Below are 14,835 nucleotides of genomic sequence, written 5' to 3' on the forward strand. Positions count from 1 at the left end.
GATATAAAGTTTTCTGTCTTGTTTATAATTCAACTTTTGCAGCTGTTGTTGAAATGCTAACACTTAAAATGTATGAAAATCACAATGGAAAGTAACTAAGTCTCTATCAGTACTCAAAATTTTTAAATAAATATGGTTACAAACTATTAGAGTCCCCTCTATTTTTACAAGACATCTTAAAGTAAAAATGTAAAATATACTTTTGACAAAAAAATGTTTATTTGGAAAGCTTCAGGTTGTTCTAGTTAATTAGTAACTTACAAATATAAATAAAGTTCCAACTCATTCCTAGTGCTGAGACGTACATATGAGACCAGAACAACTATAAGAAGTTTAAGTACATTTTATTAACAATGCATCCCTTTGATAAGATTACGCTTCAGAAGGCTTCTAATGCCCATAGACATGAACTGTACACACTATACAAAAAAACACAAAAAAATCAAGGTGGGCAATACCATTTTGGGACAAGCCTCTGTTTAAATTATACACAGCTCAATGCAATATTCTTACGGAAAATATATAAATACTTTTTCTTTCTATGTTACAGGTATACAATATAAATCAGATTTCAATGTCTGTTCAGTGACCTACAAACACTAGAACCTCCCAATATGTAGCAGCGTATTACTAAATAAAAAAAGACAATGTGAAACAGGGAGAATAAGTTTTGAGAGTTTCCTTGATCCCCACCCCTCCTCAGAATGATTAATTTACATTATCTCTTGTAATGCAGTTTTAGGGATGCTGACAGCCCAGTATAGGAACAATTTTTCAATTAAATCTATAAAACATCTGCCTTTACCTCCTAAGACATTGCATCTTGTGCTGAAAAAACTCATTCAGTGGCGAAATGGCATGTTACACTTTTTGGCATAAATTACATTTCTCAAATTAAATAGTGTAGTTTACAAAGCAATTCAAGCAAAATGTGCAATTTCTGCATGCTGTGGCATTGCTATCAATCTACGTTACAAAAATAATCCAAAGAAAATACACATTCTTTACTTGAAAAGAACTATCCAGGGAACCAGAACTGAGTTAAACAACAACAAAAAAAAGATGGAGCTTCTACCAAGATACAGACATGGTTTCTAGCATGTTCCCAAAGGTCTCTTATAGTTCCCAGATTTTACTCTCACCTTGTACACACCTTTAATATGCACATGATAGCAGTAGATAGAACTTAAAAGTAAAAAAGTTAGAAGCTTTCAACTGGCTCCACAGCAAAGCACCCAGTAACAGGACTTTGGTGCAGCCCTGTGGGAGGAGAACAGAGAGCTTGGAACTGCTCCAAAGCCTGACATGAATTCCTGCACCTCAACTCCACAGCTTGAGCTCATACTCACAAGCTAACATAAGATTCCTGAAGTCCAAAAAACCAGATACCAAGACAAGAACATAGACTAAGAAGCAGGAACAACTCTTTATCTCTCACTGTGCTTTAATTATCTACCCTTTGGAAGCATTTCTCAAAATAGCTATCCTTCTCTTCAGGCACTGTGAATCAGTGACAGTGCTATACTTTTTTTTTTTTTTTAAATCTTCTCAGTGCAAGTTAGAACTCCCTCATTCAAGACATATTTAAAACATAACAAAAAGATGAGTGGTAGTCTTACTCCTTTTAAAATGTTTATAAGGCAGCTTACCTCACTGTGCCAACCACCTCACCCTTAACTACTGAACATTGTGACTTGGGAGAAAAAACATCCGACAACGAAGAAAACAAAGAGAGCACCTTCCAGGTACATATGTCAAATCGAATATAAGAACTGTCATATGAGGAAAAGTGACTGTCTCCAGTACAAGATGCCAGGGGTCCAGCACATAGGCTAAGTACCTCAAAGCCTGACCATCTACAATTTATGACAGCTGGGAGCATTCAGCATCTCAATTTCAGATACCAAAAACATCCCTTTCTCCAAAAGGATACTCACACCACCTAGCTTTGTTCTCCTCCCCACTCAGTGGAGAGAAACAGGTCCTCCAGGAAATAATTCAGAGTGCTTTAGTAAGATCTCTGCCCTTTGGAAAGCACCATCCCTTTTCACTGACTGTAAATGACAACCAAGAAAGCAAGCCAGATAATTTAGTAGGCTAAATTCCACTGTTTTCATAGTCAGGCTCTTCTTTCTGCGAAGGCTTTCACCTCAGACCTGTCTGAATATTCTGTATTAGCATATTCCATCAGTCAGGAGTTTTCTTTGCCACAGCAAACTGAATTTCTATACAGTGTCAATGAGCACTATCTGCTTTACCAATTGTCTGACCATATCCCAAACCATTAGGACTGGAAAAATATGAAGTGGGTGGTCTGTCAGCTTCCCTTCCTACCCTTTCTAGGAAACATGGAAGAATTCTTTATTAGGATTAATATATGCACTTATTTTTTTGGGAAGTTTTATCATGAAGCAAATAAAGCTCCAAACTAAGAACTTTAAAAGGGATATTTTAAAAAAGAAATTGATAGAATTAGAAATTCACAGTTTATAACTAGACCAATATCAAATTCCTTCAATAATAGTATCCCTTCATTTGCCAATTAAAATGAAACACTAATGTGAGCTTAATGTAAATTAATTCTAGAAATGTATGTTATGTACAGACTTTACATCCTTTATGCGTACATGTTGAAATCTACTGACACTCATACACTTTTAGAAAAAACATTTAAACTGTATTTGCAGCAGTAATTCCTACATCAAGTTTCTGTTGTCATAGATCCCCAAACAAGCGAGTATTTCAGAAAAAAGTAAGATGAAGAAGCTTTCAAAAGTATATTGACGTTGCTTTTGCTTACCTTTTTCAGAGGCCTTCCTATTGCGCTTTCTACTTTAAGTGCTATTAAACTGGTAACAAATGAACAAGGGTGTTTTATTCAAATACCGGCGATAAAACTTGTTTATTTTGCTTAAATGCAGAAAAATAACATGGAGTTGTTTGATGTAACCCCATCTAGTTATTAAAACAAATCTCATACTCTAGCCTAACTGAGGTAGTGTTTGAAACTACGGTATAAGATACACCAGCCCCATTTTTGGGAAAACTACATTATTTCCTTTGGAGTATATACCACTATTTGGTCTACTTTGACAGATTTTGGTTTTACAGAAGCATTTATTCCTTATGACCAGAGAAGTCCAATAGTTACTGGTGTGGTATGTTTTCAGAACATTTCAAACATGTCTTGACATGTAGACATTTATTTGTGTCACTGACCACAAAAGATCTGAATAGGTTTCTTTTTGCTCCTTCTTTCAGTGGGAACTCGTGAAACGACAGTCTCAGGAATTAGATTTTGCTATGAGCAGCAACTAAACAGATCTGCTTTATGAGACCCTGATGGCATACAGTGCACATAAAAACTCAGTGAAGTGATATCTGCAAAGCAGTGCCTATGTGGCAAGATAAAATTTCCAATAAGAGCAAGTAAATTTCCTATTTCACTGGGAATAATGTTTTACTGTTCACAAGACAACTGACTGAAATCTTCAGTAGCATAGCTAGTAAGAACGGGATTATGAGTATCAGGATAAATTTTTCACTTATGTATTAATCAACGATTATAAAAAATGGTAAAAGTGAATGGATAAAAATACGTCCTACTTAGTACAGTCCAGCTGAGTTATTCACCTATATCAAAATCAAAGGGCAACCCCTTCTATTACAGGCATTCTAACAAAGGTGGCCATGCTACTGTATATATATACACATTTGCATATATTTATATTACCCTTTGTACAAAGGCTTCTGAATCTTTAGATGCATGATGAGTGATGGGGACTTCTACTTTTTTCATTAAGCTTGCACTCATTACTTTAGAAACCTCACTAGTAGCGTAATAGTCAACTGTTTTACTCATTAACAGTCACTGTATTATGTAACTTTTTCAACAAGTCTCAAACACCAATATAAAATTTTAAGTTCTGCTGCTTCAAAATTTGTACTTAAGGCTTTTCACTACAATTATTAGTACTATCTGATGCTTGATTACTCATCCACTGAAAATTCAATCAAGCCTTTGTTTTTACAAAAGGCTCTTTCCATGGAACTTCGAAAATTGCTCATATTACATCTTTTCACAAAAGCAGCAATGATTAATGTCTTCAAGTTTAGTTTATACAATATTCATTTATCTGATACAAATCATGCTTGTTAAAGGTTTTTAGTTAAGAATAAGACCAACATTCATACTATATGAGCATGAGTGTAGTAACTGCAAATACATGCATATCATTCAGGAAAAACAATTTGATTCCAGCATTTTAGCTTTAAATGATTTGTTATTTTTAAATCAAACTGTAGTGAAAATCCTTAACTGGTTCAGATAAGATACATATATGTAAATGCAATGAAATTGGAGAGACTGCTAATAAAATGACTTACAACTACAGTAATATTAAAATAACTTAAAGGAAACCTCAGATTCACAGAGGCTTTTCTTTCTGTCTGAAGTTACAAATCCCCATAGTAGTGTTACAAACAGTACAAAAGCCAACAGAGAAGAGCTAACATTTATCCCCTGGTGTCCATGATCACAGCATGGCTCCCCATTGCTGACAACGGAATGCACCCTCATCTCACCAACTCCTGGTATGCTGGGGTTTAAAAAAACAAAAGCAAAAAACAAAAAGCAAGGCATCATTCTGCTTCTCCGGAACAGAATTAGAAGTCAATCAAGTCAATCATATAAGATGTCTGTGTTTTTTTGTTGTTGTTGTTTTGAATTTATGGTAAAAAATGAAATGAAAACTTGTGGAGGTGTTCAGTGCTCGGCTCTTGCATATTCTGGTAATTACTATTATTAGAACTATGGTAATGTTTAATATATCCCCAAAGGGCTCAAAAGACTGGGGCAGTTGGTTGAGGAAGAAAGTTATCGGTTCACTCTTCAGGTACCAGTAGCTTCTGGAACGGTCTAGAAGATGATACTCCAAACTTTATTTTCCAGTCAATCAGCGGTTGTCTGAGGATTTCAGAAAGTCTGTATGCAATGCACTGCGTGAGACAGACGTCAGGATTCAGCTGATGCATCAATTACAGGTTGTTTTGTTGGTGTTGCTAAAATAGCCTCTGCTTCCTCATGCATCTAAAAGACAGACAGATGAAGTATTAATGTTGTTAGAGATTTTACCAGAATGACATCACAAAATGGTTTTCTTTAATACATGCCTGAAAACATTTATTACTCAGAACATGAAACCTGCACCCCTTTGGCACATTTTGGTGAATTCAAAGCATCTCAACCCTCCACTTACTTGTAAGAACTGCACATCTTGAAATAGCTCCTGAATGAACCTTCGAGATGGGAGTCGAAATGTACAATGTGCTAACAAGTAGGACACCTCAGAGTAAAGGCATATGTCATCAAATGCTTGGGGATACTTCTCCTTAATTCTGATCAACAGGAAAAACAGAATTTTAAAAGTCCTGAGCAGATTTCCATCATATTTTTAAAAACCGTTCAATTAAGTTTTGATTGTCATCATTAACAAACTAGAACTCTTCACTAATAAGACATTATAAATTCTGGATCTGGTGAATGAAGAAAAATCAGAATAGACAGCATGATTTTCTACCTAACTGGAAGAAATCTATATTGATGAGATGAAACAGAACATATACTTTGAAAGTTGTACAGAGTATCTGAGATCACCAAGGCTAACAGTAGAATTTGAAAGAGAACAGCATATCAAAAACAACACACCCACATGTACAACAATACTAAAAATAAATATGGAAAGTCTATCTTAATACCTGTATTTTATAAGTAAAATGAACACTACTGAATTTTCTTTTAGCAGCTGTCTGATGGTTTTCAACATCACTAGTCAAGAAATTTACACTTATTATACTGTTTAGTACATATATATTATTCCTGTATTTTTAACATTAGTTTTGCCTACAAATTAATGCCAGTAGTTACACTAGTGCTTAAAGCAGATTTGTGTTTCTCAAGAAGTTACTTTCAGATTGTCACTCTGGTTACCTGATATATCTTACTTGGCTCAAATAAACATGAATTAGTTACTGTTTCTTTTTCAAAGATGCAGGACATACTGAGTTTACAATGAAACATCGTTACAGTTAAATTACTGATTTGAAGAAGAGTGGGCAAGAGTAGGACATTGAAGATAGAGCAAAAAATATAAGGAAAATAATTTCCTTAGCTTTTACACTACGTTCAGCTATCTCCAGTAATCCACAATAATACCTGCTTGACAGGATTGTGAAAAGTCAGAATAAGGTGAACCACTGTCTCAGAAGACTTAGAAAATACATACAACTAAATATTGACAAAACATTTGAAATATATTTAACTTACGTCAGGAGTCCAGTTTCATGGCCCTTAGTTCCCACTGAACTACTCAAATTGATTACTAAACGTAAGACTTCTTTCCGCAGAAGTATTCTGCACACTGGTGTATCATCTGGGATTGATTTTACTCCTGGAAAAATAAATTCAACCATACGAAGTTCAAGCAGGAAGTCTTTGATTATGCTAATCTTATGCCACACAAGTCTGTTTTGGCATTTTATATACACGCACATACATACACACGTGCACAGATTTACATATATATTATGAACTACCAATAAATATTCTAATTAAAACTTAAAATTAAAGAAATTAATATAAGATTTTTTTTCAAGATAAACCAGCATTTCATAAATTCTGTGAGACGTGGAAGAACTGAAGACTCACTGTGAGATTCAGCTACAGCACTGTCTCTATCACTAGAGCATGTTGCTGGGGTAAAAAAAAAAACCTTCTGTTTGTATCAAATCCTAGAAGCTAGCAACCAGCTACTTCATAACAAGTTATGATAATTCACAACAGAAAACTCAAGTCTAGAAACAAAATCTCTCTCTAACAGAAATTCGGTAATTTTGTTTTTAAAAACTTTTTCCTACAGTTAGGTAAAATCATTTTGATTGCAAGGTAGGACACAGAGCTGTTTAATTACCTGCAAAATGTTGTACGGCATAAGCAGAACAGTTTTAAAGTATGTCCTTCCATCTGCCGTAATAACAGGCAATGCATCTATCTTCCTGGATAATGATTAGGGCATCTATAGGTGGTTTGTTTCCTGTTATTTGGTGTTTGTTTTTGAGTAATGGACATTATTGCAGTAAGTACAAATAAAGTATGATTCTTTCATAACACTTAAAAATACTTTAAGAGCTATAGCTTCTAATAATATAAGGTTTTCAAACTTACCTAGTACAAGTTCTGTACTTTTGGTGCTGCTAGCCGAACCATGAGATACTGCATCACTACAGCCTGAAATTCCAGAAAATTTGGAGGAATGCACATCTAAGTGATTGTGTATGGTCTGCCCACACCAGTCAGTATATGGAATGTCTGAAAAATCTGACAGAAATAAGATGTCACATCTTTGTTATTTGTATTTTTCCTTACCTGAAATGCTTTTCATATTTTTCAGCAATGTTAGGTATGCAATACTCTGATGTACTAAGTATGGTAAATGTCAACATATAAAAGAGATGAAAACTAGATTTTAGACAAAGCATGCTAAAAATGTTTTTAAATCACTTTTTGAATCTTAAAATTCTTTGGTAAAAATAACCAACTCTTATGCACTGACAGAAGTCTAAAAAAATGCATTCACATGTAGAGCTCTTATTGATATATCTATGCTTTTTTGTATAAGAGAGATGGTTTTTGTATATGATCTAAGAATTTGTGCATATAATTGTCACAGGTCATGCAGAATGAGCTCTGACTTCAACAGAAAGGTGTAACAATCAAGGATTATTCTGGGAAGTTTCACTACACAAAGCCTTTGACATTTTGGATGCAAAAAGATGAATATAAAATCCAAACTTTTAAGTTTTTGTGCATTTAATGAAGCCACAAAAAAAAACACATTGGTTTGACAGGATTTTGGGAGACCACCTAGTTCAACCCGTTTAACAAAGAATGGCTCACTTCAAAATTAGATCAGGTTACATCGTGAAGAGTTTTTCCCCTTTATGTTCAACTGAAATTTCCTTCCCTACAGCATATGTCCATGACCTCCTGTTCTTTGGCTTTGCAACTCTGTCAAGAGCCTGGCCTTGGCTCTCTTGTAATCTCCACATGGCATTTGAGGACTAAAAAAGATGAACAAGCCAGAGCTTTCTCATTCAGTTTTATCACACTTCCCCAAAAGAAGCACTAACCTGTACGAGTATATGAAGAGTTCACTTTGTTGTTAGGCTGATAACCCAGAATTTGAATGCAGACACAATAAAGGCAGTTTTCATCTGTGTGCTCCTGTAGCCCAGTATCCTCTGTATTTTCTAAAAACTGGGAGGCATCAGAACGGCTGGTGTTCATTATTTCTGTGAGACTGATCTGCTGTCGGAGCATCTGAAAAGGACTTTTGACTACATCACCTGTACCTGATGGAAGACCTGTAGATAGGCAGATATCAGGAAAAAAACACAACCAATAGTTAATAGAACACTCTTTAAATTAAATTTCCCCTGTTAAGGCGAAGAGTGGAAGATCTAGAAAGATCTAAACCTTTTTTTTTTTAATAGTTAAATTCCCAAGATTCGCCATAGCATTCCAGAAATGAACATCGTGTTTTAGTCTCAGCTAAATACTATATAACAGAATGTTGCAAAGGATAGACCTCAACCTCTAAACACCTACTGTACGAAGGCACGGTCAATTCCAACATTGTATCAACAATAGTAACACCCATATGTTATAAATTTTCATTGTATCAAACAACACTGGTAGAATATACCAGGTGTATAAATGATACAAACAAATGAAAACAAACAATTTAAAAACACTAACTTAGTGCCTGTAACAGCAGGAAACTCGACCCAGTAATGTAGAAACAGGACTAAGAAACTTCAGTGATGGGCTCTTTCTTGGATGGAAAGTACCAACATACACAATTTTGAATGAAAGTTATTTTACAACAAAACTCAAACTACAGAAACACACTTTCAGGAAAATCAGCTTTATATATTATACTGAAAACACACAAAAAAAGATCTTCAAATAATCTTGTAATAAAAAGTGCAGTTAACTAAGAAGTAGGACTACAGTTATTCTGTACTACTTTAGAATCAGTATCAATGTTTTAAGTTGCCCTACTAAAAAGACACATATTGATGCCCTACAGATTTTTGTCTGCTCTTGAAGTAGAAAGAAAACCCTTTCCAGAACAGACCAAGAATAACAGAGCACTTGCACTTCTGTTGTACTATGTTTCATCATCTCCACTGATAAACTGTCTTGGAAACAACACAGAAAGACAAAATTTACTTTCCAAAATATACGCGACAGCTTTATTGTTCCTAAAAACTCACGTGTAATCAAAGGGAGTCAAAATGTAATAGCTCAATTTCTATTTGACATTATATTTTTCTTTCTTAGCTTAAATTTTGTTTTTTTTTTCTCTAATGCACTGTTGCTTCCAGTCTTCCTTCAATTAGCATTAGCTCATATTACAGTCAAAGATACATAGACATGCTTCAATTTATTAGATCAAGTTCATGTTGAAACAACAGCGCATTATCTTGAACTACACAAATGATATTAATGGTCCAGTATCCCTAAATCCAGAACACAGCTCTCAAATAACCTTCTCTGTAAAGAAAAACAGACAAACCAACATCCCACCCCAAACAACGCATGTACAAATAAAGAAAGGTACAAAAGAGGAACAAAAACAATACCTCCTGCATCAGGTGCAAAGACCCTAGCTCCACGGTCATCAAATGGAGGTGTAGTTTTCTTCTGGAAATATGGAGTCTCCTTTACCTGGTATAGTCAGGTGATAATAAAAATTAGCATGGGTGATAATCATACCCAGAGGAAAAAGATTTTGTGAGGACAATTTCAGGAAAAAGATCAAATTAGAGGATGAAATGAAGAAGGGGCCTTGAGTACTAAAGAAATGCCAATGAAAACAAAAAGCATACATTTGTGAATGAAAATGTAATAATCAAAGCTTATAAAAAGAAAGCAAAGAGACAAACAGTGGTGACAGGCTGTAAGAAAATTAGTGACCCAGAAGTGACTATTAATGATCTCTACAATACTGGAGATCTCAGGAGAGCAAAGTAAGAACACCCAGGCCATTTAAATGTTGCCTGTAAAATGCTGTAGAATTGAAGCAACATAAATACATCATAAAGAGTGAAGGAAAAAGAGAAAGTCATTTCACAGAGGAAACAAACCAGTATGATAGAAGATCTTGCCTTTGCTCTATCTTCGGAAATTTTTACAATTCGTAAAACGGAATTGAGGTATGAAATGCAAAGATTAGATAAACTAAAAATGAGAAAGACACTAATTTACCTGTGACATTGACCATGTCCTGTCTTTGACAATTATGTAACGGAATATTAAAATGAATAAAATTATCATGCATCACTGTTAAACTGTAATGTATTTAAACTAGGCAGAGAGAGAAAGGCAAATGATAAGACATCGAAGTAATCAGTTTTTAAGTTAAAGATACATACCTGTGAAGTTAAGGCAATACAATTTAATACTATGATGATATACATACTAATAGAGTCACATTGGATCAAAATCACTGTAGCAGAAAGTTTACTGTGGGATTACACACACAATTTATAGTTGACTAATGAACTGGTTGGCTAGTTGAACTAGTTATCTACTAGTTGGCTAAAGAGATATTAAAAATGCCCATAGACTATGTTAATTTCAGTATAAAAACTAGCTGCCAAAACTAGCTGCCAAGTAAAATTCCATGCAAGTATATTCATGCCAATATTGTTTAATGCTCTTCTAACCTATTCTGTTGTTATTTGTCTAATAACACAAAACAGACTAGCCCTTTTCAGACTACTGCTTTTCTGTTAACAGGGTTAGAAAAGAAACTCTTGTTCTCCAAAACGCATTCCTTAAGAGTACCACATCCTGTTCTCTTTCTATATATCTGATCTATTCTAATGGAAATGCAACTGTTCATTACCTTTCAGTAAGAAAGTGTGAACAAACCCACTATGTTATCACATACATACCTGAAATATTTCATTGATATCCACTGGGAGAGCAAGCCCAATGTAATCATCAGAGCTTCCATATGTAGCATTAGAAACCATGGAGCGAACAGAAGAGGAACGCTGAAGTGTATTTTGATTAATAGGACTTAATAAATCTTCTTTGTCTAATGAAGCATAACTTAAAGCTTTCATGAACCTGTAACATTAAAATAATAATAATCTTGATCTGCCATTTTTTGCACATTACAGATTAGAAGGACTGCGGTCACAAAGACTACCCCTCACCTTCCCATTGTGGAACCCAGAGCCTGTTACTCTTAAGCTTTAGGCTCATTTTTGTACTGTCTCATGTTGTATTGCATCATTTGGCAGTTCCTAGGGTAAAAAACTGTGATCTTTGGGCCCTGGGACATGGACCTGAAAGATATCTGGATGAAACTTAAGAAGCTGCCAACCTTGTAAAAACAACCCTGTAGAAGTCTTCTCCAGCTTCAGTCTTTGCAAATGTATAATCCAGAAACAAATCAGTGAAGACGTAGCCTTTTGAACTGCTAAAAGTCTCATTTTTAGAGCATACCTATCTATACACAGAATGTACCTTTACTGGATATTCACAAACTCAGACCTAAGCAGGCACATTCCTGCAAATGCAAAGAATGGACATGCTAGGTACCAGAGACACAAAAAAGGAACATTTTTTCCTGTACTCTAAAGGAGACTCAGTAGGTGACTTTTAAGTGTGGAAGATGAATTTAGTCAACTTAATAGTATGAAGAACAAACTTGAGGCTGCACAGTGAGCAGTGGTGACTGTGACAAGTAACTGGAGGAACAAACAAAAAAATAGGCTGGGAAAATGAGACAGGAGATTGGAGGTTGGAGAGCATGTCCCTCAGTGCAGATCAGAATCCTGGTAATGAAAGTCTCACATGGCCACCTCTCATTTTAGTTCTCATTGAAGATTAAAGACCTATAAATGCTTTCTTGTTAATTGAACTAAAGCAGATTGTCTATGCAGTGGAATAAAACTTCCTACTCCAACATGACCATATAGGCGCTAATATGCCATGACAAACTTCTCCTTTTCATCACCTTTCCTACACAAAATGGTTTTAAAAGGAAAAAAACAAACTACACCTAGAAAGTCATATTATGGCTTATGTTAAAAAAAAGAATTAAAATTGAAAAGGTAAGAAGACAAATATTAAAAATACTAACTATGCACAGCACATAAGAATTATTACAGCACTGTCATGACTTAGGCTGGGATACAGTTAATTTTCTTCAGAGAGGTTTGTATGATGCTGTGGTTTGGATTTTTGATAAAAACACACTGATGGGTTGGTTGCTGTTCAGCAGTGCTCACACAGAGCCCAGGGGGTTTCAGCTCCTCGTGCTGCCCTGCCACCAAGGGGCTGGGGGTACACCGGGAGCTGGGAGGGAACAGGGCCAGGACAGCCGGCCCGGGCTGGCCGAAGGGGTGTCCCACACCGTGTGGTGCCATATTCGGCAATAACTGGGGGAACAAAGGAGGAAGGGGGGACGTTCGGAGTGATGGCGTTTGTCTGCCCAAGAAACCATTACAGGCGACGAGCCCTGCTGTCCTGGAGGGGCTGAACACCTCCTGCTGATGGGAAGCAGCGAGTGGGTTCCTTGGTTTGCTCTGCCTGAGCGCCTTTGCTTTCTTTACCTGGTAAGCTGGCCTTGTCTCAACCCCGAGTTCTCACACTTCTACCTCTTTGATTCTCTCCCTCCTCCCACTGGGTGGGGGATGAGCAGCTGTGTGGTGCTGAGCTGCCTACCAGGGCTAAACCACAATGACCAAGGCTTAATTACAAAAATCACACATTATTTATTCAGCAGAATTACTGCCTCATTTAATATGTAGTACACGACTGAACTGCACTGAAAAAGACTGCATGTATTGGCCAAACAATTGTCCAAAGGAGCACTGCTTTATTCACAGCAGAAGTGGAAAACATTGAGTAAAATAAGGCAATAACATAATTATAGGCAAAAAAAGTCAGGGAAAATGAATTTGGAGAAGTTGATTTTATCACTAACTCAGCCACAAATTCAGTGTTACTGACAAACATACTGACTTTTTAATAAAAAGAGTAGCTTACAAAAAAACATTTTCTACAGGAATCTCTACATGCTTTCCAAGTTTCAAATTTTATTTGCAGAGCAGCTGAACGATCCTATTAAAATTCAGATTTGAACAATTCTATATAATATTTACAAAGGGAGAAGGAAGGAAATTACTTGAAATTATTACACGCTAGGAGCTAAAGTACAGCAAACTTTTGATTTCTTAGGCTGGACATGCTACCTCAAAAATAACTTCCTATAATTTTTTGGTTTAGATATGCAATTAGAGTATCTTCCCATCCTTAACAGTTTAACAAATTTATACTGAGATAAGAATCAACTATTGTGTTTTGACACTGTGATGCTCAAGACACTATTATACAATGGGAGAATGTGTAACAGATTAGAGACATCACTAGTTTTCCCGATATTACCTAATTCTGACCCACGTTAATTACAGTTGCAGTGACTTGCCATTAAGACTCAAGCCATACTTCAAAACACACATAGTTACTCATTGCACTAGTTATCTCATAATAAAACATTCAACAATTGCTCTCATTACAAAATTCCAGATCTAAGTATTAATCCTAAACATTTGCCCCTGCTTCTCCTAGAAAAGCAACCGGATACATTACAAATAGTGGCAAGTGCTGGTAAGTTTTCATGAAATCACGTCTGCAGTTAATTGGGGGAGAGCACTATGATAGGATTTGACATATGCACCTTGACATTTTTGACTGGTCTTTAAAAACAGGTGGAAAATTTAGCCTTACAAAACATATGCAAAGAAACAAGCTTTTCAACCTTTTGACAGAATGAAACAATTAGAAAAATCACTGAAGCTAATTGACCGCTATGATCATCTGAATTTGTGAATAAAGCATGGAAGTCTTTCATAAGACTGACAGAAAGTTGGCTTTGGAAGACAAAAGGGACAGAATCTCTTTCCAATTTACTACTTGCACAGCAGTTAAGGACAATATTTAACTGGAAGCAGTAATTTATGCTAAAATTAAACAGAACACAATGATTCAGTGGATAGACTATGCTGTTACCAAGAAAGGAAAACATACAAACCGGTTAAATTAAACCCTTTCCAATCAATTATATCTGTAGCTAAGTCAAGACAACCATCTTTTGCAATATGTATATCTAATTTTTTTAACCTTCTCAGAAGGATGACAACTTTAGTCATTTTGGTTCAATGGTACATAGGTCAGCTCAAATCCTTGCACATGAGATATCATGACCAGCTAAGCACTAGGAATACTGAACACTGGAATCGAGGGCTACAGGCTCTTCAAAAGAGACAAGCAAGGAAGGAGGAGTGGGGGTGTTACCCTCTGTGTTAGGGAATGGATTGATTGTGAAAAGCTGCCTCTGAGAAACAGCCACAGACAGGTTGAGAGCTTGTGGGTAAAAGTTAAGGACCACACTAAATAAAGGACATCTTATGGTCGGTATCTGCTACAGGCCACCTTATCAAGGGAAGCCTGTTATCTACCTGGACTTCTGTAAGGCCTTCGACACAGTCCCACATGACATCCCGATCCCTAAATTGGAGATACATGGACTTGATGGGTGGACCATTCAGTGAATAAGGAATTGGCTTGAAGGTCACACCAAGAGAGGGGTCAGCCAACAGCTCTATGTCCAAGTGAAGGCCAGTGACAAGTGGTGTCCCTCAGGGGTCTGTCCTGTTTAATATCTTTATCAGCAATATAGACAGGGGGATCGA

At 36.0% G+C, this 14,835-nt stretch overlaps 1 protein-coding gene across 2 annotated transcripts in view; it reads right to left on the bottom strand.

The window, feature by feature from the left end:
* Positions 1-327: 327 nt before the first annotated feature.
* The window catches only part of RICTOR (RPTOR independent companion of MTOR complex 2), an 80,969-nt gene continuing 66,461 nt past the window's right edge, over positions 328-14,835 (bottom strand). Inside the window, exons 32-38 of one of the 2 annotated variants that reach the window (XM_066988988.1) lie at positions 11,023-11,200; positions 9,706-9,790; positions 8,188-8,421; positions 7,223-7,375; positions 6,326-6,449; positions 5,259-5,397; positions 328-5,089 (exon numbers count right to left, since the gene is read on the bottom strand). In XM_066988988.1, the coding sequence (XP_066845089.1) occupies positions 5,015-5,089; positions 5,259-5,397; positions 6,326-6,449; positions 7,223-7,375; positions 8,188-8,421; positions 9,706-9,790; positions 11,023-11,200 (988 nt within the window). In that variant the 3' untranslated portion in view covers positions 328-5,014. The remainder of the gene's footprint in view (positions 5,090-5,258; positions 5,398-6,325; positions 6,450-7,222; positions 7,376-8,187; positions 8,422-9,705; positions 9,791-11,022; positions 11,201-14,835) is intronic. The other variant, XM_066988989.1, reaches the window with a different exon arrangement.

Source organism: Anser cygnoides, chromosome Z (assembly GCF_040182565.1).
Source record: "Anser cygnoides isolate HZ-2024a breed goose chromosome Z, Taihu_goose_T2T_genome, whole genome shotgun sequence".
Lineage (NCBI taxonomy): Eukaryota > Metazoa > Chordata > Aves > Anseriformes > Anatidae > Anser > Anser cygnoides.